At 38.4% G+C, this 17,123-nt stretch overlaps 1 protein-coding gene across 1 annotated transcript in view; it reads left to right on the top strand.

Moving 5' to 3' along the window:
• BTC (betacellulin) overlaps nt 1-17,123 on the top strand; it is a 52,111-nt gene that overhangs the window by 32,838 nt on the left and 2,150 nt on the right. The window contains exons 3-4 of the mRNA XM_037828973.1: nt 10,129-10,246; nt 16,056-16,202. Of these exons, the coding sequence (XP_037684901.1) occupies nt 10,129-10,246; nt 16,056-16,202 (265 nt within the window). The remainder of the gene's footprint in view (nt 1-10,128; nt 10,247-16,055; nt 16,203-17,123) is intronic.

Genomic DNA, 17,123 nt, shown 5'->3' with positions numbered 1-17,123 from the left:
TATCCATTGATGAGAGTGGTGTATTGAAGTCTCCAACTATTATTGTAGAGGTATCTATATCTCCTTTCAGTGATTGCAGTGTTTGCCTCATGAATTTTGGGGCATTCTGGTTCGGTGCATAAATATTTATGACTGTTATGTTTTCTTGATGAATTGACCCTTTTATTAATATATAGTGTCCTTCTTTGTCTCTTTTAATTGTTTCCCTTTTGAAGTCTAACTTGTCTGATATTAATATAGCTACTCCCGCTTTTTTCTGGTTGTTGTTTGCATGAAATATCTTTTTCCAACCTTTCACTTTCAGTCTATGTTTGTACTTGTGTCTAAAGTGAGTTTCTTGTAGACAGCATATAGATGGATCCTGTTTTTTAATCCATTCTGCCAGTCTGTGTCTTTTTATTGTGGAGTTTAATCCATTTACATTTAGTGTTATTACTGTAAGGGCAGTACTTTCTACTACCATTTTGTTTTTTGGAATTTATATGTCATATCTTATTTTTTCCCTCTCCTTTTACCTTTCCTGATAATCTTCATTTCTGCACTCTTCTCCAACTCTCTCTCTCCTGTCTTTTCCTATCAGCCTGTAGCACTCCCTTTAGTATTTCTTGTAGTGCCGGTCTCTTATTCACAAACTCTCTCAGTGTCTGTTTGTCTGAAAATGTTTTAATCTCTCCCTCATTTTTGAAGGAAAGTTTTGCTGGATATAGAATTCTTGGTTGGCAGTTTTTCTCTTTCAGTATCTTAAATATATCATGCCACTGTCTTCTTGCCTCCATGGTTTCTGCAGAGAAATCTGTACATAGTCTTATTGACTTTCCCTTGTATGTGATGGATTGCTTTTCTCTTGCTGCTTTCAGAATCCTCTCTTTGTCTTTGACATTGGACAATCTGACCAGTAAGTGTCTTGGAGTAGGTCTATTGGGATCTATTCTATTTGGGGTACGTTGTACTTCTTGAATCTCTAATTTTCTGTCTTTTATAAGAGTTGGGAAATTTTCAGTGAATATATCTTCTATTACTCTTTCTGCCCCTTTTCCCTTCTCTTCTCCTTCTGGGATACCCATAACACGTATATTTGTGCGTTTCATGTTGTCACTCAGCTCCCTAAGACCCTGCTCATATTTTTCCATTTTTTTCACCATCTGTTCTTTTGTGTGTATGAATTCGAATGACCTGTCTTCCAGTTCACTGATCCTTTCTTCTGCCTGTTCAAATCTACTGTTGTGTCCCTCCATTGTGTTTTTCATCTCCTCCATTGTGGCCTTCATTCCCATGAGTTCTGCCATTTGTTTTTTTAAGTTTATGAATTCTTCTTTATGGTCAGCCAGTGTCTTCTTTATATCCTTCAGCTCTTTTGCTATATCTTCCTTCATTTCATCAAATTTATTTAGCATTAGTTGCCTCCACTCCTGTGTCTCAGCTGAGCTATTAGTTTGTTCCTTTGGCTGGTCCATGTTTTCGTGTTTCCTGGTATGGCTTGTTATCTTAAGTTGTCTAGGCATCTGATTGTCTTGATTAGTTTATTTTGGAGCTTGTTTTCTGTCTTTTACCTAGTGGTTTTCTTGTTGATTGGCTTTGTTCTCTGGCCTCTGTTATTCAGTTCAACTTATTCTAGACCTCTAACTTAGGTTCTATTTAGTTGATCAGAATTTTTCCCCTCTTGTTTTTTCTGTTTCTTGCTCTGCCTCTATGTAACGTTTTTGTGAGTGGGTCTCCTCAGATATGGTCGACCCTGGTCAGATTTTCCCAGTCTAGTGAGGCCCAGGTCTCATTGGGAGGGTATGGAGTTTTCCTGAGAATGAGAGCCTCCTATGAGGCCTTTAGAATTGGTGCTTTTCCTCTCCTGTCCAGCAGGTGGCGCTGGCCAGCCCGCAGCTCCCCCACCAGTGTAAGGAGGTGTGGAGACTTTAGTTCTCCTGGTGACTCTGATCCTGTCGGGGGCGTGGCTGACTGAAGCTGGAATCTGAATTCCAGCCCCTGGGGTCTGAATTCCCAGAAGGAGGACTGCCAGTTGAGCTGGGCCTCCCTCCACTCTCCGAATCCTCAGACCTCCAGTTGTTTCTCAGGGGCACTATTCCCTTCTCCTCTCTCCTCTTTGGGGTCTCTCCAGGTAGATTCCTTGGTCAGCCTGAGTTGCCAATTAAAGACGGGGCTGGAGGCCTTCAGTAGTGAATACGGAATTCAAAGACTCTGTGGGTACTCTGTCTCCCCCAAGCCCAGCCTAGTCCCTCAACCTGGGCTTTCCGATAGAAAATAACCACATATATTACTTTTACATTAAAAAAAAAAAAAAAAAAAAATAGAAAAGAAATCAAGAAAAAGAAAAAAGAAAAAAGAAAAAAAAAAAAGTCTCTTTTAAATGTCTTTCCCCAGCCTGGAAGTTTTGTCAGTGTCAGAATAGAGCATTTAAAGATATGCTTTTGGCTATTGTCTGATAATTACTCTCCAACCGCTTCAGTTCCACCCTTGCCGGGGGTTATTGAAATGCAAAAAGATAAGGGATCAGTGAGAAGCCAGAAGGGACAAAATGTAAGGGAAAAAAAAATGGCTTTTTTGGAGTCTGGGAATGGGTGCCGGCTTTTACGTGCCCCCACTTCTCGGAGCCCAGCCCTTCTTTAGCACCCCAGCTCCCAAAGTTAGTTAATTAATTTGTTAATTAGTTTTGCAGTTGAGGCTGGGTTGAGCCTCCCTTCTTGCCCTCAGCAGATTGCTGTTTTTTGGTTCCCCCCCCCCCCCCCTTTCAGGGAGCCGGCAGCAAGACAGTCTGTGAGGTCTGGGTGGGGAGGGGCGCCAGACCCCTGGTCCGGGGAACTTACAATGTTCGCTGCGATCTCAGCTTTTCCTCCAATTCCAAACTTGAGTCCAATGTGCGACTGGTCACCGGAGACCCCGAAAACACTGTTTAATATAGTTCTTGGGTAACTGCCAGCTGCTCTAGGGGAGAGACGAAATTCTGCTCCTCACCACTCCGCCATCTTGCCCCGCCCCTGGGCTTGTTCTTAATGATGGCCACATTAAAATTAATTGGCCTTTTAAATAAATTTCCTTCCTCACTCTCTCCCTCCCTTATACCTTTCCTCTTTCCCCCCACTTCCTCTCTCCCTTCCTGCTTCTGCTGTTTTATTTTATTATATTTTTATACAACAGGGCATATCATCAACAACAATTATACTTTTAAATAAAAATAATAGCATTCATCATTTATTGAACTCTTACTATGGGGCAAGTACTGTTCTAAGTGTTTTGCATACAATAATTCATTTAATCCTATGTGTTTCTTCATGTCCCATTTTTTGGATGAAGAAACTGAGGCACAGAGAGATTAACTGATTTGTTTAAGGCCACCCTAGTAAGTGGAATAGCCTGACATGAATTCAGAGTGACCTGCTCTAGAATATGTGTTGCTAATCACCATGTTTAATTGCTTAGAAAAAGGTAGAAAGATCAAAATGCAAAACATATGAGGGAAATCCTAAAAAAAATAATTGTCTGAAAGTCAAGTGCAAATAGGAGCAATAGGTTCTTAAAAAAGGAATTAATGTGGAGCAGGAACAGATCATCTGTGCTGGCCACTGCACAACCTTGACACAAGTCATTTAAGCTTGCAAAGACACCTAGAAGGCATAGACAGAAGGTAGAAGATCAGTTAGAGGTCATTGTCATAGTGACTACTTTCAGTCTAGAGATGATTTGAGCTTAGACAAGGGTAGTTAGTGGTGATGGTAGGATGATTCTGCATATATTTTGAAAATAATCATTAAGATTTGGTGGTAAATTGGATGTGGCATAAGAGAGAAAGAAGTCAAAATGACTCCAAGATTTTTGGCCTGTGTAACAGAAAGGATAGAGTTACCATTTACTGAGGTGTAGAAAGAACAGGTTTGGAAAAAAAAAAAAAAAACCTCAGGCATTCCACTTTGGAAATATTAAACTGAGATGCCAGTTAGACATTCAACTGCAGACATTAGTTGGACATTTGGCATTGAGGGAAGAGACATGGGCTGGAAACATAAATTTGGAATTGTTATCATAAAGATGTTTTTAAAGCTAGGAGACTTGATGAGATCACCTAGGGAGAGAGTATGAGAGGGGAAGAGATGAGCGAGCACTGCAAAGTTTAGAGGTTGGGGAGATGAGAAGTATTGGGGATAGGATCATGTCCCTTACAAAGGCATGTAGAGTTCCCAACCCCTTGTGCTGTGGGTGTGAACCCACTTATAAACAGGACCTCTGAAGATGTTATTAGTTAATGTGTGCCCAAAATGAATCCAGTATGGCTGAAGTACTTATAAGCAAAGGAAATTTGACATAAAAAGGAAGCTTCAGGAAGCAGCCAGAAGCTGCAAGTCAATGGAACCTGGAAGAGAAAGGAGATTCTCTTCCATTGACATGGGGACACAAGAGCCAAGGACCAGGGATGATCTGCAGCCAGTCCTAGAATGCCAGTTTCCAGGGAGAAAGCATTGCCTTGCAGACAGTCCCAGACCTTGAACTTCTCCTAACGTCAAATCATGAGCCAATAAACTCCCAATCCATTGTAGGGTATTTGTTTTAAGCAGCTGGGAAATGAAACAAGGAAGAACCAGCAAGGGAAAATGAGCAAAGGAGGCATCATATACATAGAATTCTATAGCATGCACACTTGAAAAATACAAAAAAAATAGAAATTTTCTTCCTGTCCATTGCTCTATATTTGTCTCCTAGTCATGAATAATTTAAAAACACAAACAAATGCACTCAGTTGTCAATACTGGATCACCCTACCCCCACCCCCCAACCTCTTTAAAAAGGTAGAATGAAAAAGGAAGCTCTAAGTGGAGCTCCACTCCTGCAGCTCAGAAATGGTCAGCCTGGCCCTCCTGGTTAAAAAACATGCATTGGCCCCCTGTGTAAGTGTACTCTAGTAGCACAGAAAGAGTTAATAAGCACATACGTAAGATTTATTTCCCTTTTTTCTGGAGCAAATGCCCCTTTCACATATCTATAGGAAACGACATTGGATGTAAGAAAAATGGGAATCCTCAATTACAATAAATTTCCAAATTTTGCACTGTTAAGGGCACTGTGAACTTATAGTAATTGATCAGGGAGACGGCTGGCAAAATGAGAGGGGAAATCAACTTAAAAAGTATAAAACTTTCTTCCTCACTTTTTGACTTAGGAAGTTTGTAAAATGAGAAAACCCCTGTTAGGAAAAAGCCCGAAAGCCAAGGACAAGAATATTCATCCTTAGGCTCCACTATACACATAGAAACTTTTCTCTGAATTCTACTGTGACCACTTTTTCTCTCTTCTCTGTACTAGCTCTTTGCTTTTTAGGTCAGATGAACCTGTATGGGATGATCAATTTATAGTTAAATGTCTTCCTTCGTCTCTCTTTTTGTTAACACTTGAGGGACTTCTATTTCAAAATTCAGCATCCCCATTTAAATCTCTTACATAGACACATAAGGCACCAAGGGGTTAGAGATACCATGTGGTTATTTGCTTGCATTGCAATAATAATTGTAATATTGCCTTAGAATAGATTTCAGAATAGAGCTGCCAATATTAATGTCATTTAAAAATCATTAAATAGATTTATAATAATGAGCACTATTGGAATAAGTGAAGGTTTTATGAAAAATAAACCCAGTGTATCCATTATGAAGAGTTTTCCTCACAAAGGCATCACAAAGCTCATGTCGATCTTGAGAGTAAGGGGAAAATAATCATGTACAGCAAGCCCAACAAACCATGCTTATGTAATAATCAAAGCATCCAAAAAATAGAGGAAAATTCCATAATAAAATTAAGTTGTTTTGGTGTCTGCTACAGTCCCCCACTTTAATTCAGCCTGGGGAAATTGACCACTTCTTGTCTAACTGCCCATACCATCTAAGGTAGATGTCCTTGCTTCCCATCTCTTTTGCCAAGTCTTAGAAGGACATTTTGATATACACGACCTGCCATGACCCTAGAGCCTTCTCATTTATTCAGCTTTAGAAATTTTGGAATCTAGTGTTCCATGAAGACACTGAAATATTTTACCTATGGTACCAACCCACTTACGAGATTGTTTTGCTGCTACATGGCCCACCAGTGGATGTAGTTTTCTACTGCAATATTGTGGGGCAAACTCACTCCCAGAGGAATGCTTTGGTTTGGAGAATGTGGACTGGAAAAGGGTAAAGTGGGAAGTAAAAAAAAAAAATCAATTAACTTCCACATCCCTGATATCAGGGGAATCTTTGAGGTTGTTACATTTTCGAGACCATGCCATTCAATTTTCAACAGAGAAGCATAATATATGGGACTATTTGTTCTTTTGTCATAGGATTAACTTTTTCTTTTTCTTGATAAAACTCTCTGGAATGAATTGTGCCGTCCCCTGCCCTATGTCATCAGGTCTCACGATAGGCAGAAAATGTTGGGTTTCACAATTGTTCAGTTTTCAGATAATGTGACCTTGATGAACGCTAGATGAAAAACAAGTGGAATTTTAGGTGTAGTTTGCAAGGGGGGATGCTGATAAGCTTTCATTACCATGAGAGAAGAGAGGAGGAAAGGATCCAATCTGATTTTTTGTTGTGGCAGTATATGTGATTTATTTTTCTTCCAGGTTTTAAAATTCCATAGAGAAATCACTGAACATTTTTTTGCTTGGTGGCATGGAAGGGCTTTTAAGCCCACATAATGCTGGGAGTATTTAAGAGCATGCTTATTTGCCAAAGGAGGGAGGTCTGTGAGAGATCAAAACTGGCCCAGGCAAAAATTTCCCTGGAATGGATTTGTGCTGCTTGGATGAACTGAGGCTGATCAAATCACTGCATCTAGCAGCTGTTGGTTAAGTAGCTATTTGGTATCATACATGGTATGGCACTTATAAGAAGGTTGGCTGCATTTAAAGGGGTACAGTGACTAGACAAATTCGTACAGTTCAGGATACAGCACCATATGGCTCATATTTAAAGGCAGGTATGCTCTGCAAAGCAGGAAAGTTCTTTCAGCATGCCAAATCCGTCACCAAGTCTTGCTGCCTTTTAAATTCATCTCCTTGCCCTCATCACATATGTCTGCGTAGCTCAGGGATGTCTTGGTTTTCTTCTGCTCCTTGCATCTTGCTTCTCTAATCTAATCAGTACGCTCCAGTCCAATACATTGATTGTGTGCTTCACAGTTTAAAGCACTTATATATATATATATATACCATTTAATTTAATCCATAAGAACCTTCACTGTCTCCTGCCTTGTATATCAAGTGTAAGCACATCAGCCTACTGGTATTCAAAGTCTTTAACTTTCATCCCCACCCATAACTTGGTTCTTATGCTTTACATTAGACCTTCATGTTCCCAGCTCTGTGCCTTTGTAGTTGGCATTCTCTGTAACTCAACTGCTTGCTCACCATCTCTTAAAATTAACATTTTCCAGAAAGTTTTCCTTGATAAGCTAAGCATTCTTTATGCCTATACAAGATTTCTCTTAAAATTGGCAAGATTTTCAAGATTCTAGAATAAACTCATTTACTGAGCACTTTATTGTCCCAGGCACTCTGCTAGGAACTCCCCAGTATGTTTCTTTATTTGAGGCTCTCAACATCTCTTTAACGTAAATGTTACTGTCTTTGCTTACAAAGGAGGAAATTGAGGCTCAGAGAACATAATTATCTTGCCAAGATGAATACAGCTAAGGAAAGGCAGAGCTGAAGATTAAACACTAATCCAGTGTTCTTTCCACTTTTCAGTGCACCACAACTGTTTGTATGGTGGGTGACTATGATTGTAGTACTGGTTGGTTGCTTATCATTATTTTTAATTTGTTCTATTGCACCACTTTAGATGGTGGAATAGGGTATTCTTTATTTCTTTGATGGTTTTCAATGCTTGTTGCAGGGCTCTGGAAATAGAAAGCACTCAATAAGTAGTAGTAGATTTCCAATTTATTTGCCAAAATACACACATATTTGCCTTTGCCACACTTTGCAGTTATTTACTGGAGAAATTCCAATCCTTCTGATAAGAGTCCAATGGATTGCTATCCATAGGAGCAAACATCTGGCAAGTACAAGCTAAAACTTGTAATCAAGTCACTGACTAAAACCAGGTTAGCCAGATCTTCAGCAACATTCTGCCACCCCCTGAATCTCTGTAGAGTGACCTGGCATTGAAGGATTTTGCTTTGTATAGATCCTCCAAAGCCAACTGGGATTCCTCTTTCTGGTGGTCCTGGACAAACACATGTATACATTTCATACGACTACTTAAGAAGTTAAGTAGCCATTGCTATTAATTAAAGTATTATTTAATGTCATTGGGATGCCAGGTGCTGTACCCAGCTGTTCTAGTTTGCTAATGCTGCCGGAATGCAAAACACCAGGAATGAATCGGGTTTTATAAAGAGGGTTTATTTGGTTACACAGTTACAGTCTTAAGGCCATAAAGTGTCTAAGGTAACACATCAGAAATTGAGTACCTTCACTGGAGGATGGTCAATGGTGTCCGGAAAACCTCTGTTAGCTGGGAAGGCATGTAGCTGGCATCTGCTCCAAGTTCTGGTTTCAAAATGGCTTTTCTCCCAGGATGTTCCTCTCTAGGCTGTGGTTCCTCAAAAATGTCACTCATGGTTGCACTTGGGGTATTTGTCGTCTCTTAGCTTCTCTGGAGCAAGAGTCTGCTTTCAACGGCCATCTTCAAACTGTCTCTCATCTGCAGCTCCTGTGCTTTCTTCAAAGTGTCTCTCTTGGCTGTAGCCCCTCTTCAAAACGTCACTCACAGCTGTAGCTGCACTGAGTTCCTTCTGTTTATCAGCCTGTTTATATGGCTCCACTGATCAAAACCCACCCTAAATGGGTGGGGCCATGTCTCCATGGAAATATCTCATCAGAGTTATCACCTACAGTTGGGTGGGGCATATTTCCATGCAAACAACCTAATCCAAATGTTCCAACTTAATCCCCACTAATATGTCTGCCCCACAAGATTGCATCAAAGAATATGGCTTTTTCTGGGGGACATAATACATTCAAACGGGCACACCAGCCTAGTGTGAAATGCCCTTCTGCAGTGAACATGGTATAGTGTATCTGACACCACAGGTGTCTGAGTCCCACGTTGTCTGTATTGGGAACATTCAAAGCCGGGCCCTGGGCTGGAGCTGACGACTTAGTTGTTTTCAATGATTGTGGGCATATGTTGGTTGCAAATCAACAGATGAAAGAGCTAGTTAGCATTTCTGTATTGTTTTGCTGGACTATCCCTTTTGAATATGTGGAAATAGTTACATATCACAGGCTCCTGTTGAACAATTAGGAAATCAAAGCTCTAAAAATGTAAGAGAAGGAAGTCAGTTCAAGACTGAAATCCAAGACATGAAGCTTCCAGTATTTTCCTCCCTCTTCAGGGTAAGAGCAAGCATCCTTGGGTCAAATGAGAGAGAATCTGTCCTGCATGCAAGCATGATTTTCAGTTGCATCAGGTTGAGAACAGATGACAGAGGGAACAGAGTGCAGCTGTCAAGAACACAGGCTCTGGGGCAAGGCTGTCTGGATTTGTGTACCGGTTCTACCGCTTACTAGCAGCGTAGACCTTGGGGAGGTTACTTAACCTCTGTGTTTTACTTTGCTCTTTCATAAAATGGAGATTAGAGTAGCATTTACCTCAAAAGGATTTTATGAACATTAAATGAATTAATATATGTAAACTATTTAGATGAGCATCTGGCACTCAGTAAATGCCATGTGAGTGTTTAACTTGAAAAAAAAAAAAAAAGAAGAAGAGAAAAGAAAAATCCGTCTCTATTTCCAGTACCATCAGCAGTATGGCTCTGATAACCTTCATAGTGAGAATGGTCTTATCTCTTACCATACCTATGCTTTTATCCTTTAAACAACACCAGAGTTTGTGAGACCTAAGTTGGACACAAGTCTTAATTACAAATACAAAACTTTCCCATCACACTCCCCATTACCCAATCCCTAGAGCTATTTTGATGTTACAAAGTCTGACTTTTATCCCAATGTGGAAGGGAAGGAGAAAGAGATGGCTGTATATTCTACAGAAAAACTGGCAGCAAAGGTAGGAGAACGATTTTACCTGCAAAAGTGTTTTTTGAATGGGTTTATCAATCAAACTTTTTCTCATTTCTCAGCTACCACCACACAATCAAAGCGGAGAGGCCACTTTTCCAGGTGCCCCAAGCAGTACAAGCATTACTGTATCAAAGGGAGATGCCGGTTCGTCGTGGCAGAACAGACGCCTTCCTGCGTGTAAGTAGAGCTCCCTGAGCCAGCAGGTGAAAGGGTGCAGAAGGGTGCTGGCCTGTGGCTCGACAGGCTGGAAAGTCTGAGCTAAGCATGCTATCTGTAGGGCCGCAGCCTAGCCTGCTCCAGCCACTCGTATAGGGGACCGTTCTGCAGCTACTTATGGAGGAACTGACGCACACTTTCCTGCTGAAACATGAGCGTGTCAGAGTCCAGATTCACCTCCAGGCTGGGCTGTGTCCTCTGCTAACTTACGCAAGCAAAATGTTTCTGTCCAGCGTTAAGGGTGCTTTGCAGCTCCAATAATCGCCCGGGTGGTTCAATGGAAACTTGTTCTTCTGGCATGTGTTAGCTGGATCACACTTAATGTAAATATGAATAAACTTATGCCAAATTAAAAGCTACTTTTGGAGTATGTGAGTTAAGTGCAAGGAAATCAGTCCAATTTATAAATAGAGTTTGTAAGGTCTGTTTAGTACAGCAGGGAATTGGGAGAGAAGTTTTCTTTCCAACTTTCAGTAGATTGTGTCCAAATTTAATTTTATTCAGGCACAAACAATCTTTTTGCATCTTTTTAATATGCATTTTCTTCTAAAGAGGCGTCTCTCTAAAGTGCTATCTGGGACCTTTCCTCATAGACAAGCAGGTGATTCTTCTAGGGAAATTTTGAACTAAAGTTTCACAGAATGTTTATGTTCTTCTGCATAGTTTCTTATAAGAATCTCAGAACAGTGATTCCATCCCTAATTTTGTGGAACTTTTAATGGTCATTGACTTCTTCAAAATTTAATTATAATTAAGTTTCATTTAAAAAATAAATATATCTTGGATAAATAGTTAAAGGGAGTGATGGAATTAGTAATGTAAGAAAATAAGGAAAATTGTATGTGTGTGTGTGTGTGTGTGTGTGTGTGTGTATGCATGTGTGTTGTGTGTTTTGGGGAGGCTAGAGATGATTTATTTCTTTTTATTTCATTTCACTTGTTTGCCCAGTGACTTGGAAGTATGTATTGAGTTTTTTTAATCATATTTTTTATTGTAGAATATAACATATATACATAAAAGTGATAACTTTCCAAGTGCCATTTAACAAGTAGTTAAAAGCAAACTTCAAAGAATGTTATAGGTTACAATTCCACAGTTTCAGTTATTTCCTTATTATGAAATATAACATATATACAAAAAGGTAATATCTTTCAAAGTATGATTTAACTAGTAGATACATAGGAAATTTCCAAAATTATGAGTTATGATAGTTTCAGTTATTTCCTTATTGTGAAATCTAACATGTATACAAAAAGGTATAGCTTTCAAATTATAATTTAACAAGTAGCTATAGAACAAATTTCAAAGGATGCTATGGGTTACAGTTCCACCATTTCAATTCTTTCCTTCTAACTATTCTAATACCCTAGCAACTAAGAAAAAAATATTGTATAAAGATTCAGAGAGTTGACAACAGAGGGGTACATGGGAAAAATCTACACATTGCATACCAGGGAATTTAATTAATAAGAATACCACACTCTATAAAAGTTTCACTCACTAAGTTTATTTGTCGGAGTGGCCTTATGCCAGCTAAGTTCTGAAACCCAGAGGCAATAGCCTCTTAACAACGTCAACTAGATGTGTCCCCTTTGCTCATAAAGTTGACACCCCTTTTCAACATGTTAGGGTGGTCACTGCCTAGATATTCCTGAAGATTGGGAAAGTGATTAAACTAGAGGAAGGAGTAGCAACAGACAAGATGGAATTTAACAAAGGATTATGAATATATTGAGTTTTAAAAATATGAATGCCCTTTAACCCACTAGATTTTCCAACTGGTCCCTATGTCTCTGCAGATTTATTTCTCTTTAATATTGCTGTCTTCTAAAATGAAAGTCATAGTGTGTAATCTATGTGCCTATGATTAATATATAGCTAGTCACCTGAGTTTGACTTTAAAACTCATTTCCATAGCCCCTCTGATCCTGGTCTACCTTTCCAGCTGTATTTCTCATCATATCCCCAAATGTTCCTCTGAAATATGACGTTCCTTTTCATGGTCTATTTTACAAGCTCTTCCCATAACCTGGAAAACTTATTCTCACTGATATTTTAAGAGAATAATCAAACATCAGCTCTTCCTGGACACCATAATTGACTTATCCCTTCCCAGACACCTACCCAGTGTGAGTGACAGGCCCCTCCTCTGTGATCTTGTCACACTTCTATAAAAGCTCTTTTCCAATAGGAGCATAATTGTTGGTTTATTAGAATGTCCCTTCCATAATTGTGAGTTCCTAGAGGACAGAGCTCATGGCTTATTCATTTTTGTGTCCAGTGCCAAGTACAGTGCCTAGAAGTTACTAGCTACACAAGAAATGACTGATGAATAAATAAATAAGTGTTTCTATTGTGGTCCATAATGTTATGCTACATGTCAAAACAAGGCTTTAATCTGAACCAGGAATCCATTCTTAGTGGTGGAATGATACAGAACCGATGAGGCAGAAAAGCAGAGGGTACAAATTTTGGAGTCAGGTAGACATAAGTTAAGATTTTATTTCTATCAATTATAAGCAGTGTTAACAATGGATGTTACCTTTTCTGAGCATCAGTTTTATCATCTGTAAAAGGGATTAATAATACCTTCCTATTAACTTTGAAGATTAAGCAAAATAATGCACATAAAACACTTAGGGCATCCAGTATAGAATAAGTATTCTATCAATTGTACCATTGAGATGAACGGGAGATTATTCGACTTGGGTCTGACCATTTGGTTGGCTTGGTGTAGCAAGAATTCAGGAAAATTGCCTTTCTGTTGGTGACTGTCTATCTTGGGAAACCAAAATATACTTTTGTGTTTGGGTTTGTAGGAGTTTGAGGACTCCTGTATTTACATGAAAAATGAAAGCATGGTTCACATAACTCTAACTCCCTTATGGTCTTATCAATGTTATCTTGCAGTGAGGTTAATTTGTTTCCAGATATATAATTTCTATTCATTTATGCATCACAGCTCATTTAAGCAATGTTGTATAGTGGATAAAAATGTATGAACTTGGGAGCCAAACTGCCTGCATTTGAATGCTAGCCCTACTCCCCTAACCTCTCTGTACCTCAATTTCTTCATCTATAAAATGGGATTAATAGTAACACCTATCTCAAGGCTTGTTTTAAGAATCAATTGGGTTAATACTTGTAAAGCTCTTAGAACAGTGTCTCATGACTATTTCAGAATAGTGATCCCAAAACTTCGATTTTGCAGAGCCCTTGAAGATCACGGGCATCTTTAAAAATTATTTTTAATTAAAAAATAATTTAAAAATTTTTATTTTATAAGATGTTTGTTAAACAAAACCCATTTATGCATTTATTTGTCGCTTCTTAAACACTCATTAGGACTTTGCTCCCTTTCTCTCTTCCTCTCCCATAAAAGAGGCACACCCAATTGTAAGGCACTGATGAAAATGACCATCAGCTTATGTATTATTGATTTGATGAGAAGTGAAATAAATGAGAGTTACCATACTTGTTTTGTTAAGGTTTGACCTTCCAGCATGGCTTCTTAGGGTTATAACATACAGGAAGTACAGCTTACTTAGAAATCCCATTAAAAAGCTGTAGTTGATCCACTGCTGCAGAGCTGATAGAAAAACATTCTAAAAGAGCAGCAAATGATTGCTGTGCATTTTGTAGGCAGAGCTATTGTTTTAAAAAAATGCCATATTTAGTAAATTTGTTAGAGAAACATTTAAGCTAATTGGGAGAGGCTGTATTTGTAGGATTTTAATTACAACCTTTAAAAAGTCTCTTTAAAAAATCTCCCTCCCACATATGCAATTAAAAGTGCCTTTTTTTTCCAGTTCCAGTCCTATGTGCAAGAGATTTTTGATATTTCAAGATATTTCTAAGCTCTCTCCCTGTTATTTTGACCTTGGAATGAAAATACCTAGCTATATTACAGGAAGCAATTTTCTCTCGTTCACCCATGGGTACTTTTACAATAGATGGCATTAAGTGTCTTTCTCCTCTGCTTTCATTAAGCCTTACTTTTCAATTGATAGTTGTCATTGAGCTTGTTGGTTTTGAAGCATTGTATCAGCTACAAAATTGGCATTAAGAGATCTTTTTATTTGAAACATAGGGCTTTGTGGGAATTAAATTCTTTGACTCTTGCCAAACATAACCTAGAGAAAGGCCTGGCAGTAGATCCTATCTTAAAGAAAACGGGGGTTGTAGAGAAACCTTGTCATGAAGCAGTATTTCCTCTTTCTAAGATTTAAATAATTATGTACTATATGTGCCCAGTATCTCTTTGTGTTTTGAATGCTTCTGAGTAGAATAAAGGGAAAATATTTGTTAACATGTAGGCACTGATATTAAAACAGATAATTTTGGTTTAAAAATATCCTCAGACAAAATTTTTACATACCTTTTTAGCTTCTTGCTTTATTCAGAGAACACCATGGATAGTCCCTAAATCACCAAGCTTTTGGAACACTGAATGTCATGCAGATAAGTCCCAGCTTAGTGAAACGGATTCATAACTGTAACCTCAGTGCCTTAGTTTCTCAACAAATTCTATAGTGTGGGTTGGCTTAAACAACAGGAATTTATTGGCTGCTGATTTTAGAGGCTAGATTGCAATGCACTTTGTGGTGTCTTCTTTTTTCTCTCCTGATTCTGTTGACTTTCAGCTTCTGGCTGCTCTCTCTCTCTCTCTCTCTCTCTCTCTCTCTCTCTCTCTCTCTCTGTGAATTTCATTCTGCTTATCAAGGACTCCACTAAGCCAGATTATAGCCCAGCCTGATTCGGTTACACCACACTTTAACTGAAGTAGCATCTTTAAGAGATATTATTTACAATGGGTCCACACTCATAGGACCAGGGGTTGGGACCTGAACATGCCTTTTGTGGGGAGATGATTCAATTTCCAGCACTCAGAGACTTGGGGAACCTGCTGAGTTGAGTAGAATCTTAAGACTATATTGATAGAGAATTGAGAGACTGAGGAAAGCAGTGTCCCTCTGTGCTGTGTGCAGTCATGTAATTCTTGGAGACCTTGTTGTTTTCTGTTCACCCCACTTTATGGGGGTCACAGAAAAATGGAGGCCATTTAGAAAAAGTGGATGGAATGGTGAACATATATGAAAACATGGCGTTAGAGGATCCAGTAAAGGAACTGGAGAGGACAGGTCCTATTAGGTATTTGGGGTATGTAGTTGGGGGGTGGTGAATAGAAGAGCATTACGTATTTGGTTATCCCTAAGCAGAACCAGAACCCAGTGGGTGGAAGTTACAGAGAGAGATGAATCAGTAGAAATAGCATTTATGGAGAGCTTCTGTATGTTGGGCTCTGGGCCATGAACTTTCAAACATTTCCATGTTTGATCACATAAAACAGCAACGTAATAAGAGACTGGTAGTATTGCCCTAAGATAAAATGGGAAATCCTGGGGATTTTCAAATTCCTTGTCATAAAATTATTTAAGCACTTGTAAATGCTGCAGAGGCAATTTTATCATTGCCTCCCATTCAAAGTCAGAATCTAAAGTTTCAAAATAAATTTTAGTAAATTGTCATTATTCCTGTTTTTGTATATTAAACTTGTTATTAATAATGTTCAAGTGATGATAAATTTTCAGCAAAGCAAACAAAAGGAAATAATGTGAACTCAGTAATGAACAGCTTTTCTTTTTAAAGGAACTTTTATCAATTTAAGTAATGAAAACAATGTTGGTTTCTCCATAAAAGAAACAGTAGAGAATCTTGAATGTCCTGTGTTTTTTTACCCTGTTTCCCTTTTCTTGTTTTATTTTTATAGCTGTGATGAAGGCTATGCTGGGGCAAGATGTGAGAGAGTTGATTTATTTTACCTAAGAGGAGATAGAGGACATATTCTGGTGATTTGTTTGATAGCAGTTATGGTGATTTTTATCATTCTGGTGGTTGGTATCTGCACATGCTGTCAGTAAGTATTTTTAAGTACTTAATACTTTTAAATGCCTAAGAAATTGTATCATACCCATTGCTTTATTTCTTTTTTCCTTTTCTCTTTCTCTTTCTTTGATTTAAATAAATCTACTTTTTGCTGTCATGTATATTGACATAAATTTATTTATAATAAAACTTATAATCCATGATTTTTATTATTTTACTGAACAAAATTATTGTAATTTAAAGAGAACTTGTATAAACCTTCTAATTAAACAAAAGGCAATCAGTTAGTTCTGAAGTCAGTCATATTTTGTGTGAGTTTGTTAGTAGGCTGAATAAGACCAGATAAAATTGCTTGAACTGTGCAATGACACCATAACTTTGAAAGATAGAAATAAACAAGGAACAAAACAACCTTTTTTACTTGGCTACTTTAAAATAATGAATTTAACTATAAAAGATGATTACTATGTTTTTCATGTCTTTTACTTTTCATTATGTACTGCTATTTTGGGAATCAAGAAACACCAGAAACACCTTGCTTTTCTTCTGAGGCACAGGGTGGCTTTGGGCAGTTCTTAACTGAAATCCTCTTGGAGGAAACTCATCAACTTTTTTTTCAGACCAGGACTACCATTTCATATGCTAAAAGGACATTTTCCTCTCTTATTATCTTGAGAAGCTAGTCTAGCCTTCCAAACTTGCTCAGGTCTGAGCTATCAACCTTAGGAAAGAAGGTGTCTCCTGATTCCCTTTGTTACACAATGTTCTTGGGAGGAAGTTCCGAAGCAGGAGAGAAACACTAGCCTAGCTATTTGGAGTCTTTGATTTTTGTCCTGGTTGTGCCATTAAATATTTTTGAGACCTTGGATAAATTTCTTGGTGTTTTTACACTTCAATTTTATTTTCTGTAAAATGAGAGGATTATATGATGTCAGGTTTGGGGCAGAGCATC

Source organism: Choloepus didactylus, chromosome 3, assembly GCF_015220235.1.
Source record: "Choloepus didactylus isolate mChoDid1 chromosome 3, mChoDid1.pri, whole genome shotgun sequence".
In the NCBI taxonomy this organism is placed as follows: Eukaryota; Metazoa; Chordata; class Mammalia; order Pilosa; family Megalonychidae; genus Choloepus; species Choloepus didactylus.
This window is presented reverse-complemented; position numbering and strand designations above follow the sequence as displayed.